Genomic DNA, 22,379 nt, shown 5'->3' on the forward strand with positions numbered 1-22,379 from the left:
GCTCCTGTGTCCCCAGGAATACAGTGAAAGAGGCTCTATTCCTGTTCCTTCCACAGCATTGCATTCTCCTGCTCCCATTCACTTGAGTTTTGCTGCTCTGTGAATTACGGTATTTGATCTCTGCTCCTAAGGAAAGATGATTCTACCCACTCTTTGGATGGGTTGTTCCCACGGCTGACCCTCAAATTGAAAGTGATGTTTCCCCTGTGAATGTTATAAATTTAAATTCAGGGATCATCACCTGATCAGTAACTCACTTGTGGGTTGTTAGTGTAATTTATGCACTGTTGCTTGTCTGCAAAGTAAAAGTGAGTTTCACCTGACCCTTGAGGAAGATACTCGGAGAGACCTGTCCCTAAAGTATATTGGGCCAATGAACAAATTCAGGACTATAACTCTCTACTTCCTTCCGAGTGACTTGGATTAATGTTGGTGCTATTTTCCATACCAAAACCCAATTACAAGATGGGAGATTTTTAGTAATTGGGCCCTTTGGATCTGAAACAGCTCAGGTCAGTGCCCCTGGGGATAGCCTTCAGTAGGAAGGGTTCTGGGGCTTCAAACAGAAGGTAAATCTGATTTATAGATGGACGTGGCATTACATCTGTCACAAATACATTATGAATGGGCATTGTACATTTTCTAACATATAAATCAACTCCCCCTGGGAAATTATCCTTCATCCTAATAGATTATACCATAAGAAGTTCTTTGCAATATTCATCCTAAATTTTCACTTTTCTTAATTTCATTACATTGATGAGTAGAGATCCTTATATATTATTTTGCCTACCTCTTAGGGATGTTAAGAGTATTAGGCTAATGTTTGTAAATCACCTCACAATTCTCCAACTGAGCCCACTAAAGCAATGCAAAACAGTACTAGATAATAAATAGGTGTTGCTTCTGCTCAACATTCATGCTATACTGGGGCATAATGAATAGACCCTTAAGTAAGTAGATAAAACATTCTTCTCCTTAAAGATGGGAAATCATATAAATGGCACTCAACCAGAATTTCAATTGCTTAGCTGCCAAAGTTGGGATTTGGCTTCTTTGCGTAGAAATAATCATGGCAAGTGTTGGTTTCTTTTTCTTTTTTTCTCTTTGTTTCTCCTGTCTGCTGACCCCTTGCTACACGATGCTTCCCCTATCAGACTCTGTACCTTTGCTTCTCTGGAAGAACTGCAGTTAGATGAGCATCTCTCTAAACACAGACACTGAGGATGCTTTCAGACTTGAAAACACAATGAAGGGGCCTTCCGCCAGACTGCAGGGCTAAATCTGGGGTTTGCACTCATTTAGGAAAACCCACCAATGGACCGATAGCAAAATGGTCGAGGTCAGTAGTTGGAGACGGACTCACTCGCTACCTGTGCACACAACCTGTTGTACCCTGGGAAGGAAGCCAGCTGTCATTTTCTCCTCATCCAGTCACTAGGACTACACACACAGGGTCCTAAGTATTTATGTGTGATCCCAAACTGTTCAATAATGTAATAAAATGCATATTTCATATTTGCACTGTTACATGCCTAAATCACAAATACTGTTTCTTGATTTCATTCAGTAGAATTAATGTTCCCACATGAATTAGAGCATTGCATTCAGTTGCTAATAGCACCTTGAGGTAGCCCAGCTAGGATAATCCAAGTCTGTTTTCTGTGGGTAGTTGAGGATTACTTGTTTCTCTGCTTGCCTATGTTATGTCTCGCCTTCAAGATTACTTTTTTCATTTAGTTGATGCTTTATTCTTTTAATCATTTATTCAGCATGTGTTAGATAAGAAGTATTACAAAGATGAATAAAGCAGGATTATTTGTCCTCAAAGCACTGATGATCCAACAGAGAAGGAAAAACAAAAACACAAACCACCTCCTTATAACAGTCTAGGTAAGTATTATTTACAAAGACATACTGAAAGCTCTCAGAAAATAAAAAGAGAATAGTTCTGTCTGACAGGCTTCCCAGAGGACCTGGTGATGGAAGAGATGGGGAGAGGAAAAAGCTTGAACCAACGTAAGGAAATGTGAGAGTGTATAGGGATGAAGGATGGTGATACTGATGAGGATGACAATGATGACTGTCGATTGTGAAAGGCTTGGATGCCATGCTCAAGAATTAGACTTCTGTAGGCATTGAGTAGTTTCTGTAAGCAACAAGATGGTTACGTGTGTGTACACACACACACACACACATATCATCCTTCTAAATGTGTCATATTCCAGCCACTCATCTGGTATACATATAGTGTAAAAAAGAGACGCTTTCATAAGAGAAAGTAAGAGTTCTCCCTCTATAATTCCCTCCCTTTCTGTCTGTCTGTCTCTCCTTTCTCTCTCCTCACTCTCTTTCCCAATACCGTTTTCAGAATAGTATCGGTGAAGAAGCTTCCATTAGCTCTGTAAGCCAGATCTGCTCAGAGGGTTCATGGAAATGAGTTCTATAGGGCAGGGAAGAAATCCTCTCCAGGTGTTTTTGTATTTTTATTTTGTTTTGCTTTTTAACCAATAGAAAGGTCAGATTCAATGTAACTGCAATAGTAAGAATGAACATTTACTGACATGTAGTAGACTATGTGTGAGATGTACTATGTGATTTCTATGCATCATATCATTTAATCCTCATAGCAATCATCTGAGTGGGCATTATTAATCACATTTACAGATGAGAGAAATGAGGCTCAAAATTTAACTTGCCCAAGATCACAAAGTCAGTAAGTGCTAGAGCCAGAATTCAAACCCAACCACTATGCCACACTGTGTGCAGGCCTGAGACCACTGCCTCTGGGTGTTCAGTTATAGACTCTTCATGCAGTTTCCAGTTAGAATTAATGCTGGAATCAGACACGCATTAGGAATAATGGTGCTTTTAGGATTGTCTGACCTACCCTCCCTGCTGTGTCATTCTCTTTGAGTGAAACAGTCTTATGAGGAATTCACAACACCTGCCTTTGTCCTGGTCAGGATAGTGTTGCGGATTGAGTCAGATGATGTCTGAGAACGTGCTTTGATCATTGCAAAACTCTGTATGAATACAGTATCTGATGATACATCACTCATTTCATATGTATGTAGGAACTAGACGGCAAGCACGTTTTAAAAACAGGACAAGTAGTTTGAAAATCTGTTTAAGCTTTTAGGTATCACCCTCTAGAGCAGGTATGTGCACAGCCCCTCCAAGGCCATGGTCGGGGCCCATCAGCATCCAAGCTTCAAAGCCAGCCGTTGCTGGTCACTCTGTCCTTTCCCCAGTGCCTGCCAGACTGTTCATGAAGTAGCAGCACAGCTGTCACAACTGATGACCAGCTGTTTTTTAACAATGGCTACTAAAACCCACACTGAAGTATCCTTTGTATTATTTCCTCAGTAGTTTAGATATCCGGTTCTGAAGCTTTGATCAGATCACTGAACACAGTCTCCAGACCCGAACCCCACCCCTCCCCCAGGTCATTGCACAGAGCAAACGTGTTCTGCTCAAGTGGCATCCTCAGATCTCCGCTAGGTGGACTTCACAGAGCGGCCAAGTACGGTTAGATGTGACTCAGGTGAAGTTTTTTCAAAGCCATCTTAGCCAAAGAAGTATGAGGCTTTGATGTAGCCTTTCACTAGTTCGAAAGTAACTCAGGAACAGAGGGGAAAAGACTCAGCAGTTCTCTCCTTATATCCAAACTTTCCTCATTTTAGTATCACTACTCAGCTTACAGGGAAGTCTGGGAGAGGGTTCCTAGAAACCCAACTAACCACGGACTCTGTGTCCCCCTCCACGGCATGTGAATTGTGCGGCACCATCATGCTACATCCATGTCTTGGCTCATGTGAGACACTTGGGCTGATTTTTTGTTGTTGTTGTTGCTTGCTGTATATTTGCATAATTTTATATCCCGAGCAGAGTTCTTGATTTTGCAAGAGCGTAATAAAAAAAAAAAAACACTGTGAATTGGCAGGTTTGAGGTTATGATTTGCAGCTGGTCTATCACTTCCTCTTACTGGAAGCTGCAGCTTAAAGTATTTTACAATTATCATATTTCACGGGACCTGGGCCTATATTTGCATCTGCTCATCTTTTGGTTTTTCTTTTTAAAAAATACTCTCTTTTCACATTTTTTGGTAGAAAAATTGTCCAACACATTCATTTTACATATTTTTCTCTTCTGGGTATAAATTCATATGGTTCAATGCTATTGAAATCAAAACAGTCAATGCAGTGAGCCCTTTGGACAGGTTTTTGAGACTGAAAACAATGACAAAGCAAATTCTACCCCGGGTTGCAGTAATATTTCTAACCAGCCTCCTTTGTCCATTGTCATTATTTTGATTAAAAAGGTGTGTAGAAGCCACGGTGGTTTTTCAGCATGCAAAAATTATTGCAGAAACTTCCTCTATTAGTGCAAATTATTAGAGGATGGAAATGGTACTTGAGCAGCAAGAATGACATTAATTATGCGAAAAGCAGTCATATCTGGCAGTTGGCAAGCATGCATTATTCTTCAACAATCTTCCATGGGTTTGTGTTCAGTCAGCATTAGAAATCTAAAAGCTTTTAATTTTGGCAAAGTTTTCACAGGACTTGCACTTCCAGCTTCTAGACAAAAGATAATTTGGAAGGAAATTATGTTGGTGAAATTGAAGAATTCAGTAATGAGTTCTGTGTAGATGAATCAATGCCCAATTAAATGATTATATCAAATCTACCTTTAAATGTTGACTTAAAATAATCATATTTTAAAGACATTGAAAGTAGGATGCTATATATACAGGTAATCAGAAGAGCAAAGTCTATGTTACCCATGCTGGTAGAGAAATGAAGTATTCTGATTGATCCATGAATTTGATTAATGGAAAGAAATTTAGGACAGGAATTACCTGTACGCTAAGATTTAGAGTAGACTGCCATAATCTAGCTTGTTTTCATAGTTTCCATTCTCTTTTGCAACCTTTCTCTGTTTCTCTGGGTTTTTTTCTCTTTCCCTATCTACACCCCTTTTTCCAGGCTCCCTTTTCTGTTTGAGTGTTTTAATGCTCACAGAATTTTTTTTTTCTTTTTTTTTTTAAGACAGAGTTTCACTCTTGTTGCCCAGGCTGGAATGCAATGGCATGATCTTGGTTCACTAAAACCTCCACCTCCTGGCTTCAAGCAGTTCTCCTGTCTTAGCCTCCCAAGTAGCTGGAATTACAAGCATGTACCACCACGCCCAGATAATTTTTGTATTTTTAGTAGAGACGGGGTTTTGCCATGTTGGCCAGGCTGGTCTCAAACTCCTGGCCTCAAGTGATTGCCCGCCTCAGCCTCCCAAAGTGCTGGGATTACAGGCGTGAGCCAACGTGCCCGGCCTATTTTTTTTATCTACTACTTTATCCACCTGTTTTTTTCTCTTCGTGGCAATGAGTACAGCCAATCAGAGTAATATTCTTTGTTTCATTCATTCAGTCAGTCAGCATTTACTAAGCCCCTGCCATGTTTATAGCACTAACCTGATGATAGGCAGAGCTACCAAAACTGAAGAAACGGATATCCTGCCATAGGCAAAAAAGCACGTGTTTGGCTGGCCAGACACAGTGGCTCACACCTGCAATCCCAGCACTTTGGGAGGCTGAGGTGGGTGGATCACCTGAGATCAGGAGTTCCAGGCCAGCGTGACCAACATGGTGAAACCTCATCTCTACTAAAAATATAAAATTAGCTGGGCATGATGATGCATGCCTATAATCCCAGCTACTTGGAAGGCTGAGGCAGGAGAATAGCTTGAAACCGGGAGGCGGAGGTTGCAGTGAGCTGAGATCGTGCCACTGCACTTCAGCCTGGGCAACAAGAGTGAAACTCCATCTCCAAAAAAAAAACAAAAGGCATATGTTTGGGATCCATAAAATTCTTAATAAGAGCAATAAGATCATTGGGCACACATAAGAAGGACACGAGAAAGCTGGAAAGTTAGGTTGCTATGGGTTACTAAAAGTCTTACATACCAGACTAAGAGGCTGAGTTTTTTTCTCTAGTTAACAGGAAACTATTCAGTAGTTTGTGTTTGTGTGTGTGTGTTTGTATGTATGTATGTATGTGTGCTTATTTGGTTTGGTTTTCCAAACCAGGTTTTGACATAAGAACATCAGTTTTCAGAAGGTTATCTGTTCAGTTCTTCCTTTCTCCTCAACTTATCTTCATTCATCTTCCTAGAACTTGAACTCAGCTGCTGCAGTCATCACAAAATAATTTGGTTAGTATAAATTTGGGGAAAATGCCTGTCTGATTCCAGCATGGATGGCAGGACAGGTCTGATAATGTTGTGACTCCAGTAAACACTGCATAATGAGGCAGCCATTCCATCCAACAGTAGTTGTGTGCTCAGTAATTCATCCTCTTGTATACGGTTCCTCTCCTAGTCCACTGTTACTTTGAGCTCATAGGAATCTTTCCTCACGCTAAGCAATTACATAATTTAGATTCCAAATGGTTTTGATTTATACTCCAGATCTGAGTTCAAATCTAAATTGTTAGACTATTTATAGTTTATTTTTGATTTTGTAAGGAATATGAAAAGCCAGGACTATGTAAACAAAAGAAATGTGGCAGTCTTAATAAGGCATAACCATAAAACAGATGTCATGAGGGTAAAGCTCCCTTGAAAACATTTTGATAATATGTTTTCTATGACTTAACAGGTTTGGACCAAAAATCTAGCATGGAATCTGATTCATTCTTTCTGTTAACTTCCACTGCGTAGATGTTTGAGACATCTATTTCATTGGCTCAATAAATATTAATGAGCAGAGTGATACAAAGATGATATGCCAGGCCTTGAGAATGCAATGGTGCCAAAAGGAGGCATTGTGTTAGCACTCAGGAAGCTTACAATCTGAGATCTTAGGTAAACCAAATTAATAGACTGACACCATGTATGAATAACTGAAAAAAAAACTGTACATAAACCAGGCTATTTTTATAACACATATCTATTAGGAAACATTTTTGCTATACCAGAAAATTAGTATATCTACAAATATTAATGCCTCCAGCTATAAGAAATAAATATTACTAGGCCATTGGAGTTCAGTGATATGGCTAGGAAGACCACAAACACACTGAGAATAGTTACAGACAGTCACAGACAATTTTACACGTCCCATCGCATCACCACCATAGGTTCATTTGAACTTTCCGGTCCTTCATCTCAGTTCTTCATTTGGGAAACAGAGTGACAGTAACTATATGATCACCACCAACATATGAGCAGCATTGTCGGGGGAGAAATGTTGCTTTGGGATCAGACACATCTCAGTTCAAATCCTGGCTTTGCCACTGTGTGACCCTTAAGCAAGTCTCTTGATCTCTGAACTCCCATTTCCTCATGTGTGAAATGAGGCAGAGATGGAAATGGTAGCACTGATTGCAACTCATGATACTGATAGTAGAGTGTTCTAGAGAGTCCTTTCTTTCTAGTAATTGTAAATGGAAGTGACCAGAACTTGCCCACTGGCTGAAATAGAAAAAAGAAACATTTGGAAAAGCTGAATATTTTATATCTATGTTTGGTCTTTATAAACGGAAGTATACCTAAAATATGCTAGAGAACTTGGTCAAGGAATATGCTTTATAGAGTTTATCAGCTAAAAGGGATAGTATAAGAAATAATATGAACTAGTATATCATTTAAGAATTGAACATGGTTTGAGGGTTAGCATTGTCTCTTCTGGGATGAGTGAATAACACTGTCACAGAGTGTACAATAAAACAAAACAGCCAGGAGTAAATGATTCATGGACTACATCCATGAAACAATTAGAAACCAAATTTAGTAAGTACTAGATATTAGCATCTAGTGATTAATGTCACTAAGATTACATCAAATTCCTGTGTACTCTGTTCTTGGAGAATACAGGACAGGTGACAGATTTCTTAGGAATGCTTTTCCTAATGCCTTTTTTTTTTCTTTTCATCAGACCTTTGTCTTTTTTCAAGTATGAGTTTACATTTTAGTCAGTGTTACAATATCTCTATTTGTAGGTAGACAGATGGGGGATAGGAAATGAGGAATGGTGTCTGGCTCTTTAATTAAAGACATAGAGCCAGAGTTTGCTCTTCGAGCTTGTTGGCAAGGCACATACGCACACGTGCACATACACACACATACACACACAAAGTGCATCTGATAGATGAAGCCAAATTTGTAAAATTGTATCCACAATCATAGTTTCTATGGTAACTGTATCTTAGGCCCAGACACAAACAGAGCTGGCAGGAGATGTCTGATTTTATTTTCTGCTAAGACAATCATAACAGAGACAGTTCAGGTTATTAAGATGCCATAGCCCAGTGTACATGCAGCTAGTACTTGGATGGTGCTACCATAAGATTTCATGCTTCAATCCCAATAAATACTTTATAATTTCATAATTTGCAGATTGCTTTTCTCTGTCATTCTGCTATAAAATCATCATGTGCCTGCACACAGTTACTCTATTAATGAGGTGTTAGTGGTCAACATAAATGTGGAAATGATGCAAGATAACTTTTATAAATGTGCACAGGTTAGAAGGGACTTCCAGGATGTCTGTTTTAACCCTGACATGTTACAAGGAAGGAAACTGTAGGCACAGAATGGTTAAAAGACTTATCCAAGAGTTATTTTTAAAATATTTTATTTGCTGTATTTTTTAAACTAGCAGATGTTCTAGACTAGTCTATAAGCTGAATACCCAGTTATTTGACAAAATTACTGGAATCAAATTACAGAAAACAAACTCTTCAGAAACAATAGTTTGAATGAGTGTGTGTTCTTTCGCCTCTCTGGATAACATGTTTGTAAATACACGTAGCTCAGGCATATTATACCACATATTGCCGAAGATAAATAATTAAACATCCTATTTTGATGAGTTTCGTTTTGTTTAAATAGAGCATTTCGCTTAGTTCCCCTAGAAACATATAGCATTTTAGCAAAAATCTTAATGTTAGAAGATGCTGAAAGCCAAGTTTATAACTTTTTAGAAGTTTTTATTGTGTTGATTCCTTTAAACGCCTTCCAGCCAAATCTATAACTAGGTAAGAGCAATGGAGTTAGAAGAAAGCTTTTGGAAATGTGGAACACTGCTCCAAAATATCTGTCATGATACCAACTTGAAATGAAAGGCATGTTTCCTAAAATGGCATCTAAATTTTTATACTTTGCATCTTAATCTTATGATGTGTCTGGCAGCATGAAACTCATTTTTTTGTAATGGATCTAAGTAAGACATATTTGTAAATGAGGATGTTATATATAGGTGAATCAGCCGTATTGCAACTTTGCTTGGCCTCTCCATCACAGCAGCTTTTTAATTTCCTCAGGAAAATTGGCTTAGAGGACATAAATTATAAGATTGGCAAAAATGTGTCCTAACCTATAGAAACTGGAAAACATGTTAATGTTGAATTGTTTCCGCTTTTCATCAGCAGACATTTGCAGAAAAATCTTGTGTAATTTATTCTTTTATTTTTAATGAATTGTTAAAAGATGTTTGAAAAGGTATTATATCTTCTCTTCTGCCATTAATCTACAAATGGGGAATATTGGGAGGTTAAATGGCCTCTTTAGGATATTGCTCTATGAAACTGCTGATTCTAGCAGTGCCAAGCTAGAAATACATACTAATTTAAGGAACATGAATGTAAGCAGCAAGCTCTTTGCTTTTGTAGAGAAAAGACTAATAGCTTTATTTTAACAAGGCTCTTAACACCCCAGCCGGCAGCAGGCATTGAGTGAATGAAACTGGGGGAACTCCCATGGACTAAAAGCACCTTAATTCAACATCCTTCCAAACACCAAGCGCTCCTGATAGGCTTGTCACAGGCTGTCATAATCCAGCCAAAGAGGGTCACCACGTGCAAGGCGCACCAAGGTATGAGCGCTTTAAATTGTTTTGAATAAGCGCTCTGAAGTTTCACTTCCTGAGCTGTATCAGTAAAAGAAAGATAAACATGCCCCAAATCCAGGCGTAAGTTCTAACGTTACACTGTTGTGTAAAAGGCTAGATTTCTGTTATGGCTTAAGTCAAGATTGTTTCTATCAGACATATATTTAGGTCAGTACATTAAAAAGAAAAAAAAACCCTGCATGATACCAAGTAAGATAAAGGGATTTTTAAAAAATTAATTGGATCGAAGCTGCTGACCTTATTTTTTTGTGATGAGGGAAATTACCTAATAAGGAGTTCTTCAAGCAGGAATATTTCTGAGCCTTGTTAAGCACAGAGAAAAATGAGAAGTGAGCTTATAAATGCCTGTGTCTGTTTTCTCTCCCTCACTCCCTCTTCAAGTCGTCTGACTTCCTAAGGACTTAACCACAACTTCTTAAAATTGGCTTCCCTTTAGCAACCCTCTATCTGCAATTTCCTATCCTCCATTTGCAGCTCTTTGTAATAATATTTGTACCCAACACACTAATCTATGTTGCCACCATTTCTAACCAGATTATTAAAAATTGATCAAATTATAGGAGATTACATGAATGATTTCTCCATATAATGGGATATTATATAGCCATTAAAAATCATGTTTTAAAATATATTCAATAGCATACAAAACTGTCAATAACAGATGAGAAAACAGCTGTGTATGCCATTAAAATATGTATGTGTTTATAAATGTTAACAGAGGTCATTTTTGGGTGGTTTTCGACAATAATCATTTAAAGGAGAAAAAAATGATTAAATCTATTTTTTTTGATAATGGAACAGAAATGTATCCCCACCATTTTCATTAACTAACATTGTGTCCCTGAGGGAGAGGACTTTTTCTCATCTCTATGTCTTATGGTACTTCACATGTTACTCTACCTGGGAAACACTAATACATGTTTACATATTTGAAAGTATTAATCCCATTCCATAAGCGTGACAGCATAAGACAGTACAATCAGTGGTTATTTATTAGAAAACTAGAAAGGTTTTCAGCACCAGAGAGTCTGGCTTTCTCTCCCCATCAATCCACCGAAATCACTCTCAATAAACCACCAATCACCATCTCATTGCCTATTCCAAAAAATATTTTTGCAGACTTTATAGTGGTCTCTGTTCAGTTGCAGAGAACAACATCTACTGAGCTTAAGAGAGAATAAATTTAGTATACCATAATAATGAGCTTATAGAACCATAAGGGATGTTAAAGGAAAAAATTCTTGGATAAGGTTCAGGAATGATTTTTCCAAGCCACAGTCCAGAACTGAGCTACTGGGGGAGCTGTTGCTATTTCTATGTAGGAAGTTTTAGACTGCAGAGCCACACAATGCTCATATCAGGAGCCACCTTGATTAGGAAGATGCCACAATCAGGAAGCCACCTCTCCTGCCACCAATTCTAAGACCAACTATAAAAGTTACATTTCACTCCCCAAACTAGCAATGTTACAGCTGCTAAAGCTGCGACAGGAAAACCAAGCCTAGCTCTCATTTAGTCAGTCTTGCCATAATAAACAGTGGAAGTATGGCCACTGCCTCAATTCTATTTCCCAAATGTTATGGCCTCACTTAAATCATGCCAGTACATTGGCTGCAAGGGAATCCAGAGAAAGGTAGGTTGTAGCTTTCCAGGCTCTGTAATTCAAGGTGACACTCTACAAGAAGGGTGGATTGGGTGAAGTGCACTAACACACAGTCCCTGTCTTACTGAAGCTCTTGACTGTTTTGACACTGTTGAACACTCCCTTCATGGAATTCTTTTCTTGGTTTCTACAATAAAACATTTTCCTGGTTTTCTTCTGAACCAACTACTTTTTCTCAGACTTCCTCCTGGGTTCAGTGTTTTTGGTCTGCCCCTTAAATGACGGTGTTCCTAAGAATAGTATTAGTGTTCCTCTCTCTTCTCATTTGTCTTTTGTTTTGTTTGGTCCCTACAGACTCTTCCTAGGCATTCTTTTCCAAGCTTTCCAGTACTATCTGTATGCTGAACGTTTCCCAATACTACATCTCTAGTCCAGACTTCTCTAAGTTGCAAACCATTATACTCAATGATCAGACATCTCCATTGAATGTCTCAAGTCAGTTTAATATGTCTAGATATTCCCTCCTCCCACCTCTACTCCAAAATCTGTTCTTCATTTATTCCTGTTTTGGTGAGTATTACCAAAACCATGTAGTTGCTAAGCTCAGAAACTTGGACATTATTCTAAATACATCACTCCCTTTAATCCACAGTCAATCCTATTCATCTTACCTCTTTGAAATCCTAATGATACTCTCTTGTCTTCATCCTTTGAAAAACCCTCTAGTTTATGCTCTTACAATCTCTGGCTCAGACCTTCACTGAACTCTCCAAGTTATGGCAAGAATAATCTTAAAAACTAAATTCCCAGAAGATAAAATACAAGAAAATCTAGATGACCTAGGGTTTGATGATGATTTTTTTGATATAAGACCAAAGGCATGATCTTTGAAAGATAAAATTAATATGTTGAACTTTATTAAAATTAAAAAATTTTGCTCTGTGGAAGACACTGTCAAGAGAATGAGGAGAGAAGCTACAGATTGGGAGAAAACGTTTGCAAAAGACACATCTGATAATGAAGTATCCAAAATATAGAAAGAAATCTTAAAACTCAACAAAAAAAAAATCTAAATAAAAAATGGGCCAAAGACCTCAATGGATCCCTCACCAAAGAAGATATACATATGGCAAATAAGACTGTGAAAAGATGTTCTACATCACATGTCATCAAAGAAATGGCAAAACAACAAGATATGACTATACACCTATTAGAATGGCTACAATTGGGAACACTGACCACACCAAATGCTGACAAGGAAGTAGAACACCAGGAACTCTCATTCACCATGAACTCTCATTCATTGAATTCTGGCGGGATTCAAAATGGTATCACTACTTTAGAAGACAATTTGGTGGTTTCTTGCGAAACTAAACATAGTCTGACCATATGATCCAGCAATCACCTTCCTTAGTATTTACCCAAAGGAGTTGAAAACCGACATCCACACAAAAACCTGCACATAAATGTTTACGTCTTTATTCATAATTGCCAAAATTTGGAGGCAACCAAGATGCATTTTAGTAGGTGAATGACTAAATAAACTGTGCTACATCTGGACCCTGGAATATTACTTAGCCTTGGAAAGAAATGAGCTATCAAGCCATGAAAAAGCATGAAGCAAACTTAAATGCATATTACCAAGTAAAACAAGCCAATCTGAAAAGACTGCATAGTGTGTGATACCAACTATATGACACTCTGGAATTGACTATGAAAAGAGTAAAAAAATCATTGGTTACCAGGACCTGGGGGAAGGAGTGATGAATAGGCAGAGCGCTTAAGATGTTTAGGGCCATGAAAATTCTCCGTATGGTACTGTAATGATGAATACATGCCATTATACATTTGTCCAAACCCATAGAATGAGTAACACCTAGAGAGAGCCCTAATGTAAACTATGGGCTATGAGTGATTATAATGTGTCAATGTAGGTTACTGAGTTGGAACAGTTGTAGCACACTGGTGGGCATGCGGGTAATGAAGGAGGCTATGCCTGTATAGGGGTGGGACTATATGGAAATCTGTATGCCGCCTTAATTTTTTTGTGAACCTAAAACTGCTCTAAAAACTAGTTTCTTTTCAAAAATTGCAGTGGTGGTGGTAACAGTAATAGCCACAGTAGTAGCAACAGTAGTATAATTGCTAGTTAATAGTACTCTTTTCTTCATACCTTGTTCCTACCTTTGCAAAATCTTCAAATTCCCTGAAGACACAGTGCTTTTGTTATGCCTCCATGGTTTTTCACTTTTGTGCTCTTTATTTGAATGGCTTATCCTACTACTCCTACACCCTTCTGCCCCAGAAAAACTCCTCACTCATATTCAGGTTTGAGATGATGCTTCAACACCCATATGATGCTGTCTTCAACTCTACCAGGTGGACTTTGGAATTTGTTCCTGCGGACTCCCACTGCCTCCTTCCTCAGACTTCCACAGTGATCTCATTGTACCATAATTGTTTGCAGGCCTGTTTCCATGAGGAGACCCACTGGATTTCTTCATTGCTTTGAATACAGTGAATGATTGCATTTAATGATGCTGCAGTATCAATGGAGAAACATACAAAGATATACACAATTAGTGAAGGACAGAATAATTTTTTTATGTGCAAGCTTGCTGCCTATCTTTTGAAGACTGGCCCAAGTTCTGGTACTTCCGTGAAGTTTTTCCTGACACCTCCAGGCCTCATCTGTGCTACTGCTGATAACATCCTGAATGGCACTTGATAATACATTATCTTATTTCATTCTTTGGTTATTTCATTTTGAATGCTGTTTTCCCAAAAAGACAGAAAATCCGTTAAGGATCACCTTACATTTCATACAATCTTATATGCTGTTGGGTATATTTAATAGGGGTGTGTATGTATACTATATATAAACACATATATGTATATACATGCAAATATACATATATGCACATTTATATGTATATATGTATATTTGAATATTTTATATGTATATTTGTATGTATATATACATAATCATATGTTAGAAATACATATAATTATGTGTGTGTGTGTGTATATATATATATATATATATATATATATATATATATATATGTATACACACATAATCTGTTCCTCAAGGCACCAGAACCGTAACAGGCATGTGGTCTCCTCAAGGCAACAGAATACTGACTGCTATTATCATTATGCCAGGACAGTTCTAGATAACAATGCTAAAACTATTAACTTGGAACTTTATAGCTACAAGAAAAAGTTCAGTGTGAATCTCCAGAGCTATGCTATGGATACATAAGCATAGTGATTTTCCGACAACCACAATTAATAACCTTCAGCATAATATTGATATTTGCAGGAATTCTCTTTCCATAAGAAACAGTTTAAAAACACAAGAAAGCAAACCTTAGGTAGGAATGGGTGAGGACAATGTTTCTGTCCTTCACTTCTTCCTTTTCTTTTTTTTTTTTTTTCATCCCCTGTCTGTCACCATCCTTGCCTCTGGTTTTGGTAGAAAGTTCAGAAACTTAAACCAAGGCTTTTATCCTACTGCAGAGAATTCTCAATCTCTCTGTCTGTGATTGCTTTAAAGATGTACAGTCTTCATCCCTACCTACGTAGCAGCTCACTGGGCTCTTGCCCTCTCAGATAACCCCAGTGTCTCCTGTTCCACCTATTGATGAAATATAAAGAGGTTTTATAGGACACACTCTAAAGATCCTCCCACAATAGTTAAACACCAAGAATAATCTTTCTTAATCTAAGTGCATGTGTATACATGCTTTGTAACATCTCTCCCCATATCCCCACCCCCATATATACACTCTGCACAAGCTGGGATGGAATGGTGGTTTTATGGAGAGCTGGGACTTTTGGTAAGAAGAAAATAGCTTCCAGGTGGTTGAGTACCACCTAGAAAAATTTTCCCTACTGACCTTGACACTGTTAGTTCCTTCCTGTGCTTACTGGCAAAATCTCTTCCTTCCCATCTGATAGTCCAAGTTTTCTATTTACTCCTTCCATGCCTATGTGTGAGGGATACCCAAGAGCAAAAGCAAGCACATGAGTGGTCCATGTGATACCAAGTGTGTTGAGGTGAACAGGTGGGGAATCAATCAGTCATAAATTAACTTTTAAATACATGTTATGTGTTCATCCTGTTTTTAGTTGGTATGATAGCTACAGAAGGATGAGATACAATATCTTTTCATTAAGAAACCAACACACAGTATTGAAAACCTACTGGGGCCAGTCACTGCCCTTTAGGATCTCAGAGGCTGATGGAAAAGACTCCAAGAGAGGTAAACACAGGACATACAGAGGAAGGGACAAAAACAAGAAAGACCAACACTAGATGGAAAACAGTTCATCGCGAACATTGATGCAAAAATCCTCAATAAAATACTGGCAAACCAAATCCAGCAGCACATCAAAAAGCTTATCCACCATGATCAAGTGGGCTTCATCCCTGGGATGCAAGGCTGGTTCAACATATGCAAATCAATAAATGTAATCCAGCATATAAACAGAACCAAAGACAAAAACCACATGATTATCTCAATAGATGCAGAAAAGGCCTTTGACAAAATTCAACAACCCTTCATGCTAAAAACTCTCAATAAATTAGATATTGATGGGACATATCTCAAAATAATAAGAGCCATCTATGACAAACCCACAGCCAATATCATACTGAATGGGCAAAAATTGGAAGCATTCCCTTTGAAAACTGGCACAAGACAGGGATGCCCTCTCTCACCACTCCTATTCAACATAGTGTTGGAAGTTCTGGCCAGGGCAATCAGGCAGGAGAAGGAAATAAAGTGTATTCAATTAATTAGGAAAAGAGGAAGCCAAATTGTCCGTGTTTGCAGACGACATGATTGTATATCTAGAAATCCCCATCGTCTCAGCCCAAAATCTCCTTAAGCTGATAAGCAACTTCAGCAAAGTCTCAGGATAGAAAATCAGTGTACAAAAATTACAAGCATTCTTGAACACCAATCACAGAGCCAAATCATGAGTGAACACCCATTCACAATTGCTGCAAAGAGAATAAAATACCTAGGAATCCAACTTACAAGGGATGTGAAGGACCTCTTCAAGGAGAACTACAAACCACTGCTCAGTGAAATAAAAGAGGATACAAACAAATGGAAGAACATTCCATGCTCATGGATTGGAAGAATCAATATCGTGAAAATGGCCATACTGCCCAAGGTAATTTATAGATTCAATGCCATCCCCATCAAGCTACCAATGACTTTCTTCATAGAATTGGAAAAAACTACTTTAAATTTCATACGGAGCCAAAAAAGAGCCTGCATCGCCAAGTCAATCCTAAGCCAAAAGAACAAAGCTGGAGGCATCACACTACCTGACTTCAAACTATACTACAAGGCTACAATAACCAAAACAGCATGGTACTGGTACCAAAAGAGAGATGTAGATCAATGGAACAGAACAGAGCCCTCAGAAATAATGCCACATATCTACAACTATCTGATCTTTCACAAACCTGACAAAAACAAGCAATGGGGAAAGGATTCCCTATTTAATAAATGGTGCTGGGAAAACTGGCTTGCCATATGTAGAAAGCTGAAACTGGATCCCTTCCTTACACCTTATACAAAAATTAATTCAAGATGGATTAAAGACTTACATATTAGACCTAAAACTGTAAAAACCCTAGAAGAAAACCTAGGCATTACCATTCAGGACACAGGCATGGGCAAAGACTTCATGTCTAAAACACCAAAAGCAATGGCAACAAAAGCCAAAATTGACAAATGGGATCTAATTAAACTAAAGAGCTTCTGCACAGCAAAAGAAACTACCATGAGAGTGAACAGGCAACCTACAAACTGAGAGAAAATTTTCGCAACCTACTCATCTGACAAAGGGCTAATATCCAGAATCTACAATGAACTCAAACAAATTTAGAAGAAAAAAACAACCCCATCAAAAAGTGGGCAAAGGATATGAACAGACACTCTCAAAAGAAGACATTTATGCAGCCAAAAGACACATGAAAAAATGCTCATCATCACTGGCCATCAGAGAAATGCAAATCAAAACCACAATGAGATACCATCTCATGCCAGTTAGAATGGCAATCATTAAAATGTCAGGAAACAACAGGTGCTGGAGAGGATGTGGAGAAATAGGAACACTTTTACACTGTTGATGGGACTGTAAACTAGTTCATCCATTGTGGAAGTCAGTGTGGCGATTCCTCAGGGATCTAGAACTAGAAATACCATTTGACCCAGCCATCCCATTATTGGGTATATACCCAAAGGACTATAAATCATGCTGCTATAAAGACACATGCACACGTATGTTTATTGCGGCACTATTCACAATAGCAAAGACTTGGAACCAAGCCAAATGTCCAACAACAATAGACTGGATTAAGAAAATGTGGCACATATACACCATGGAATACTATGCAGCCATAAAAAATGATGAGTTCATGTCCTTTGTAGGGACATGGATGAAACTGGAAATCATCATTCTCAGTAAACTATCGCAAGGACAAAAAACCAAACACCGCATGTTCTCACTCATAGGTGGGAACTGAACAATGAGAACACATGGACACAGGAAGGGGAACATCACACTCCAGGGACTGTTGTGGGGTGGGGGGAGGGGGGAGGGATAGCATTAGGAGATATATCTAATGCTAAATGACGAGTTAATGGGTGCAGCACACCAACATGGCACATGTATACATATGTAACAAACCTGCACATTGTGCACATGTACCCTAAAACTGAAAGTATAATAATAAAATAAAATTTAAAAATAGCAAAAAAAAAAAAAAAAAGAAAACACTTCATCACTTATGGGTGGCCATTTGTAAGAGAGAGAACTGAGGTTCAGGGTGGTCAGAGGGGGCATCATGGATGCTGTGGAGTAGACAGTTGATTGTCAGCAACCCCTGTTAGTAAAGAAAGGTTTTATAGAAAAGGTGCTTTTAATTATGTCTCAAAATAAATAAACAAACAAAGTCTCGCTATGTCAACCAGACGGGAGTGCAGTGGCGTGATGTGGGCTCACTGCAACCTCTGCCTCCCGGGTTCAAGCAATTCTCCTGCCCCAGTCTCCTGAGTAGCTGGGACTACAGCTGTGCGCCACCACACCCAGCTAATTTTGGTATTTTTAGCAGAGACGGGGTTTCACTATGTTGGCCAGTCTGGTCTCAAACTCCTGACCCCAGGCAATCTGCCCCCTGCTTGACCTCCCAACAAAGTGCTGGGATTGCAGGCATGAGCCACCGCACCCAGCCAGAAATGGTGCTTTTAAAAATATGGTCTTTTCACAGCCAGGAAGAACTATAATGGCGTGAAAACTAAATGTAAGTAACATACTGGATGGGATCCAGGGACAGAAAAATAGCATTAGTTAAAAATCTAAATAAACTATAGACTTTAGTTAAGAATAATGTATCAATATGGATTAATTGTAAGAAATGTGCCATGCTAACGTCAGCTAGTGATGAGAGGGAAACTGGGTACAGGATGTATGGGAAGTCTCTATACTACCTGTTCAATGTTTCTGTAAACCTAAAACTATTCTAAAAACGAAAATCGGTTTTTAAATGAAGGAGAAGAAGAAAATGGTCTAGCATCCTACAGAATATTCCTGGCATGGGGACATGAGGGAGTCAGTTTGACAGTGACCCTTTTTTGAAAGAAGTGACTTTGTTGTCAAATGCCATGTTTGTGGCTTGATCATCAATTCCTATAGCAATGCGGAGTTCTTGCTTGCTTTTCCATGGTTGATTTTTGGCAGGCGGTAACAGCATTTGTGCACTGATTATAATTTCGAGATGCATTGTCAGTAACCAGGGTGTATAATGGATCTTCATCTCTAATTACTTTTCTCTCCACAGGTGCCTGGAAAGGGTCCAGATGGGAATGCACACAACCTCCGCTTTGAAGGGATGGAGAGGCAGTACGCATCCTTACCCAGGTAGATCACAGAGATCCCATCTCCAGCTCACCTACAAATGAAGTCTTTAGAGAAGTCTACATTAAATAGAAATCTGGCTTTGAAATAGGGAATAGGTTATAATTTTGCCTTGCTGCCGTCTGCTGTAGCCCTAGTTCCATCTTCACAAATGTGCTAATAATTGAAACACTTGTGGGTTATTTTTAAGGGGAGAAAACAGTATATCATTGCAATTGAACGTGTCAGCAAGAATATTGGATACTAAATGGAAACCCTAAGCCATTGCTATAAAAATGGTATCGAACATCCTGCACCAAGCATAGAGACAAATAGTAAATCCTCTGTCCTAGGAGTTACCCACGAGGAATGGCGGGCCAGTCTTAAGCTTGGAGTTTCATGTGGATGTTAAGAAGCAGGAAAGAAATGTGAACTTAGGAAGGTGTTCTTTGCCTGATTTAGAATCTGACCTTGTTCTCAAGGCAATAAGCAAATATTGCTGAGAGGCACACACCCAGTGAAGGAAAGAAAGAACTGCATGGGAAAAGTTTTCTGGGCCACCCTGGCCTGACATGATCCACTCATACTGTAACTCAACACCCTTGAAAATGAAATACAGTTCTCAAAACTTACGCGGTTATTGGTGAGATGAAGAAGAGTTTTAGTTTGCTATCAGTAGCACATGACAAAGAAACAGCTTTTCCAAGAGTACATGCAGTCCAGCTACCATGGGAGTTAGGTGAGGTGAGAGTGTGAGAATTAATGTATCCAAAAGAGAAACCAAGTAAGGTTAATGCCAGGCAGAAAGTTGCAGTGTTCTCAAATATTGCCTTTTAAAGGGGTGGGGGAAAGACCCCAGGTAGAGCTGCTTTTTTATCAAAGCTGAGCTGTTAAAGAGCCAACTCAGAGTTGGAGTGACTGTTTGACATTGTATGTTGACTGTACCTCTGTGTGTGATTTTACAAAACGAACACCCTGAACATTACAACAGGCAAAGCCAAAGTGACCATCTGCTCTTATAAATAGTATGTTATTTTCAAAAGTAATAAAATCTCAAATCTAGCAGAGAAGCTATTTTGTCCTGATTAGGCAGGACACCCAAAGTGCAATATTTTTAAAGCTTTTATAAAGTTATATTTTATTTATCTTCCTGTTATCTTTTCTTTAATAGATGTTGTCTCGTAAGTTTTTCTTATTTGTGATTAGCTTCCTGTTTCTATTTTCCTTGGTTTAGTACAACTGGCCCTCAGTATCTATGGGTTTCATATCCATGGATTCAATCAACCTCAGATCGAAAATATCCAAGAAACAGACAGTCACAAAGGTACTGATCATGTACCTTCTTTTTTTCCATGTCATTATACCCTAAACAGTACAGTATAACAACTATTTGCATAGCCTTTACATTGTACTCAGTATTATAAGTAATCTAGGGATGATATAACGTATATGGGAAGATGTGCATAGGTTATATACTAATACGATTCCATTTTATATCAAGGACTTGAGCATCTGTGGATTCTGGTATCTGAGGTCGGGGGCCGGGGTAGGGGAGGTGCAGTCCTGGAACCATTCCCCCAAGGAATGGGGAATCATCCCTGAGGGACGGTTACATTTTGTTTCATTTTAAAAATGGAAGTAGTTTCCAAAAATTTGTTTCACATATAAGATTTCCGGCTTCCACTGTTGAAGTATTTGGAAATTGTGGTTAAGGCAGATGGAAAATAGAATGTTCTTATGAGGGAGAGTAAAAAAAGGAAAACTGGAAACAGTTTAAAATCTTCCTGACCAATCTGCACTCAGAGTGTAGAAATGGAGTTTTTGGGTACAATTCAAAGGCACAGAAATAGCATTTAAAATTCTATAAATTTCACTCCTTCATTCATTCATTCACCACGTATCTGGTGATCACCTAGTATGTACCAGGCCCTGAGAATATGGAAACTGGAGGCACAGTCCCAGTCCATCCTCAGGACTCTACTATTAGCAAAGGAGTCAAGCAAACCAGCCTTTTACAGTAGTACAACCAATGCTTCTGTTTGTAATTATTAAAGTCTTCTGAATTTCCAACTCTTGTTTATTTTCACTAATCCCTGAAATGCTCACTCATGGCTGACTCTAAACAAGTATATTTTAGGATTAAACACTGTGGTGGGGGTTTTCTGACAAAGATAATACATTTATGCTGTTTATGGCTCTTTATGAATGTATGAATTGACAAAATCCCGCCAGCCCCAGAATAAAACTGTAGCTGAAAGGGAAGCATCTCAAACTGGAAATAATTCTGGCAAAAAGTTCACTCACCCACATACACAGCGGTAAGAACAATTAGTTGCACGTGCAAACAGACCTTTGCAGCTACCTGGCAACCAGAGGCAGCCATGGTGGAAAATAAATAGGGCTCAGATAAATGCAAGGGGGACCCCTGGCAGTGGCTTTTAAATGGGGATGCCGCATCCCAACATCTAAAGAGGAGATGCAAAGCTCCCTCCCAGGCATTGCTCCCTGGTCCATGGGTGGGGGGGCTCCAAATTAAACTAATGAGATGCAGAAAGCAGAGGCCAGAGACGTACTGCTGGCTTCTGAAAAGGTATGCAGATGCTGCTCTGAGTGCTAGTGACATTTACCCTGGTTTTCTTGTCTTTCCCCCTGGAGATTTTACTGTCCACTTAATTGAATCACACCAGCTCCACTGCTGTCTCCTTTTGCCAGGAGAGTGAGGCGAGCACATCTCCGTCGGCACCGGATCCCTCTTCATCACAGGAGCAGGGAGGTTTGAAATATTTATGGAGTTAAATTTTTAATTAAAAATAGGAATAAATGCATCTATAGGAAGTTGGTGGCCAACCTTATAGAGAACTTAATACGCTGCTGACTGATTGGGTTCCTGTGTTGTTTGTGCAATGCTTCACAGTAGTTTTCAGGAACAATTCAGTAACATTGAT

At 38.8% G+C, this 22,379-nt stretch overlaps 1 protein-coding gene across 4 annotated transcripts in view; it reads left to right on the top strand.

Annotated features, from left to right (window-relative positions):
* The window catches only part of PARD3B (par-3 family cell polarity regulator beta), a 1,082,106-nt gene that overhangs the window by 995,517 nt on the left and 64,210 nt on the right, over positions 1-22,379 (top strand). For all 4 annotated transcript variants that reach the window (XM_055290335.2, XM_055290338.2, XM_055290337.2 and 1 more), the window contains one exon: positions 19,379-19,458. In XM_055290335.2, coding sequence (XP_055146310.1) covers positions 19,379-19,458 — 80 coding nt within the window. The remainder of the gene's footprint in view (positions 1-19,378; positions 19,459-22,379) is intronic.

This window comes from Symphalangus syndactylus, chromosome 8, assembly GCF_028878055.3.
Source record: "Symphalangus syndactylus isolate Jambi chromosome 8, NHGRI_mSymSyn1-v2.1_pri, whole genome shotgun sequence".
Taxonomy (NCBI): domain Eukaryota; kingdom Metazoa; phylum Chordata; class Mammalia; order Primates; family Hylobatidae; genus Symphalangus; species Symphalangus syndactylus.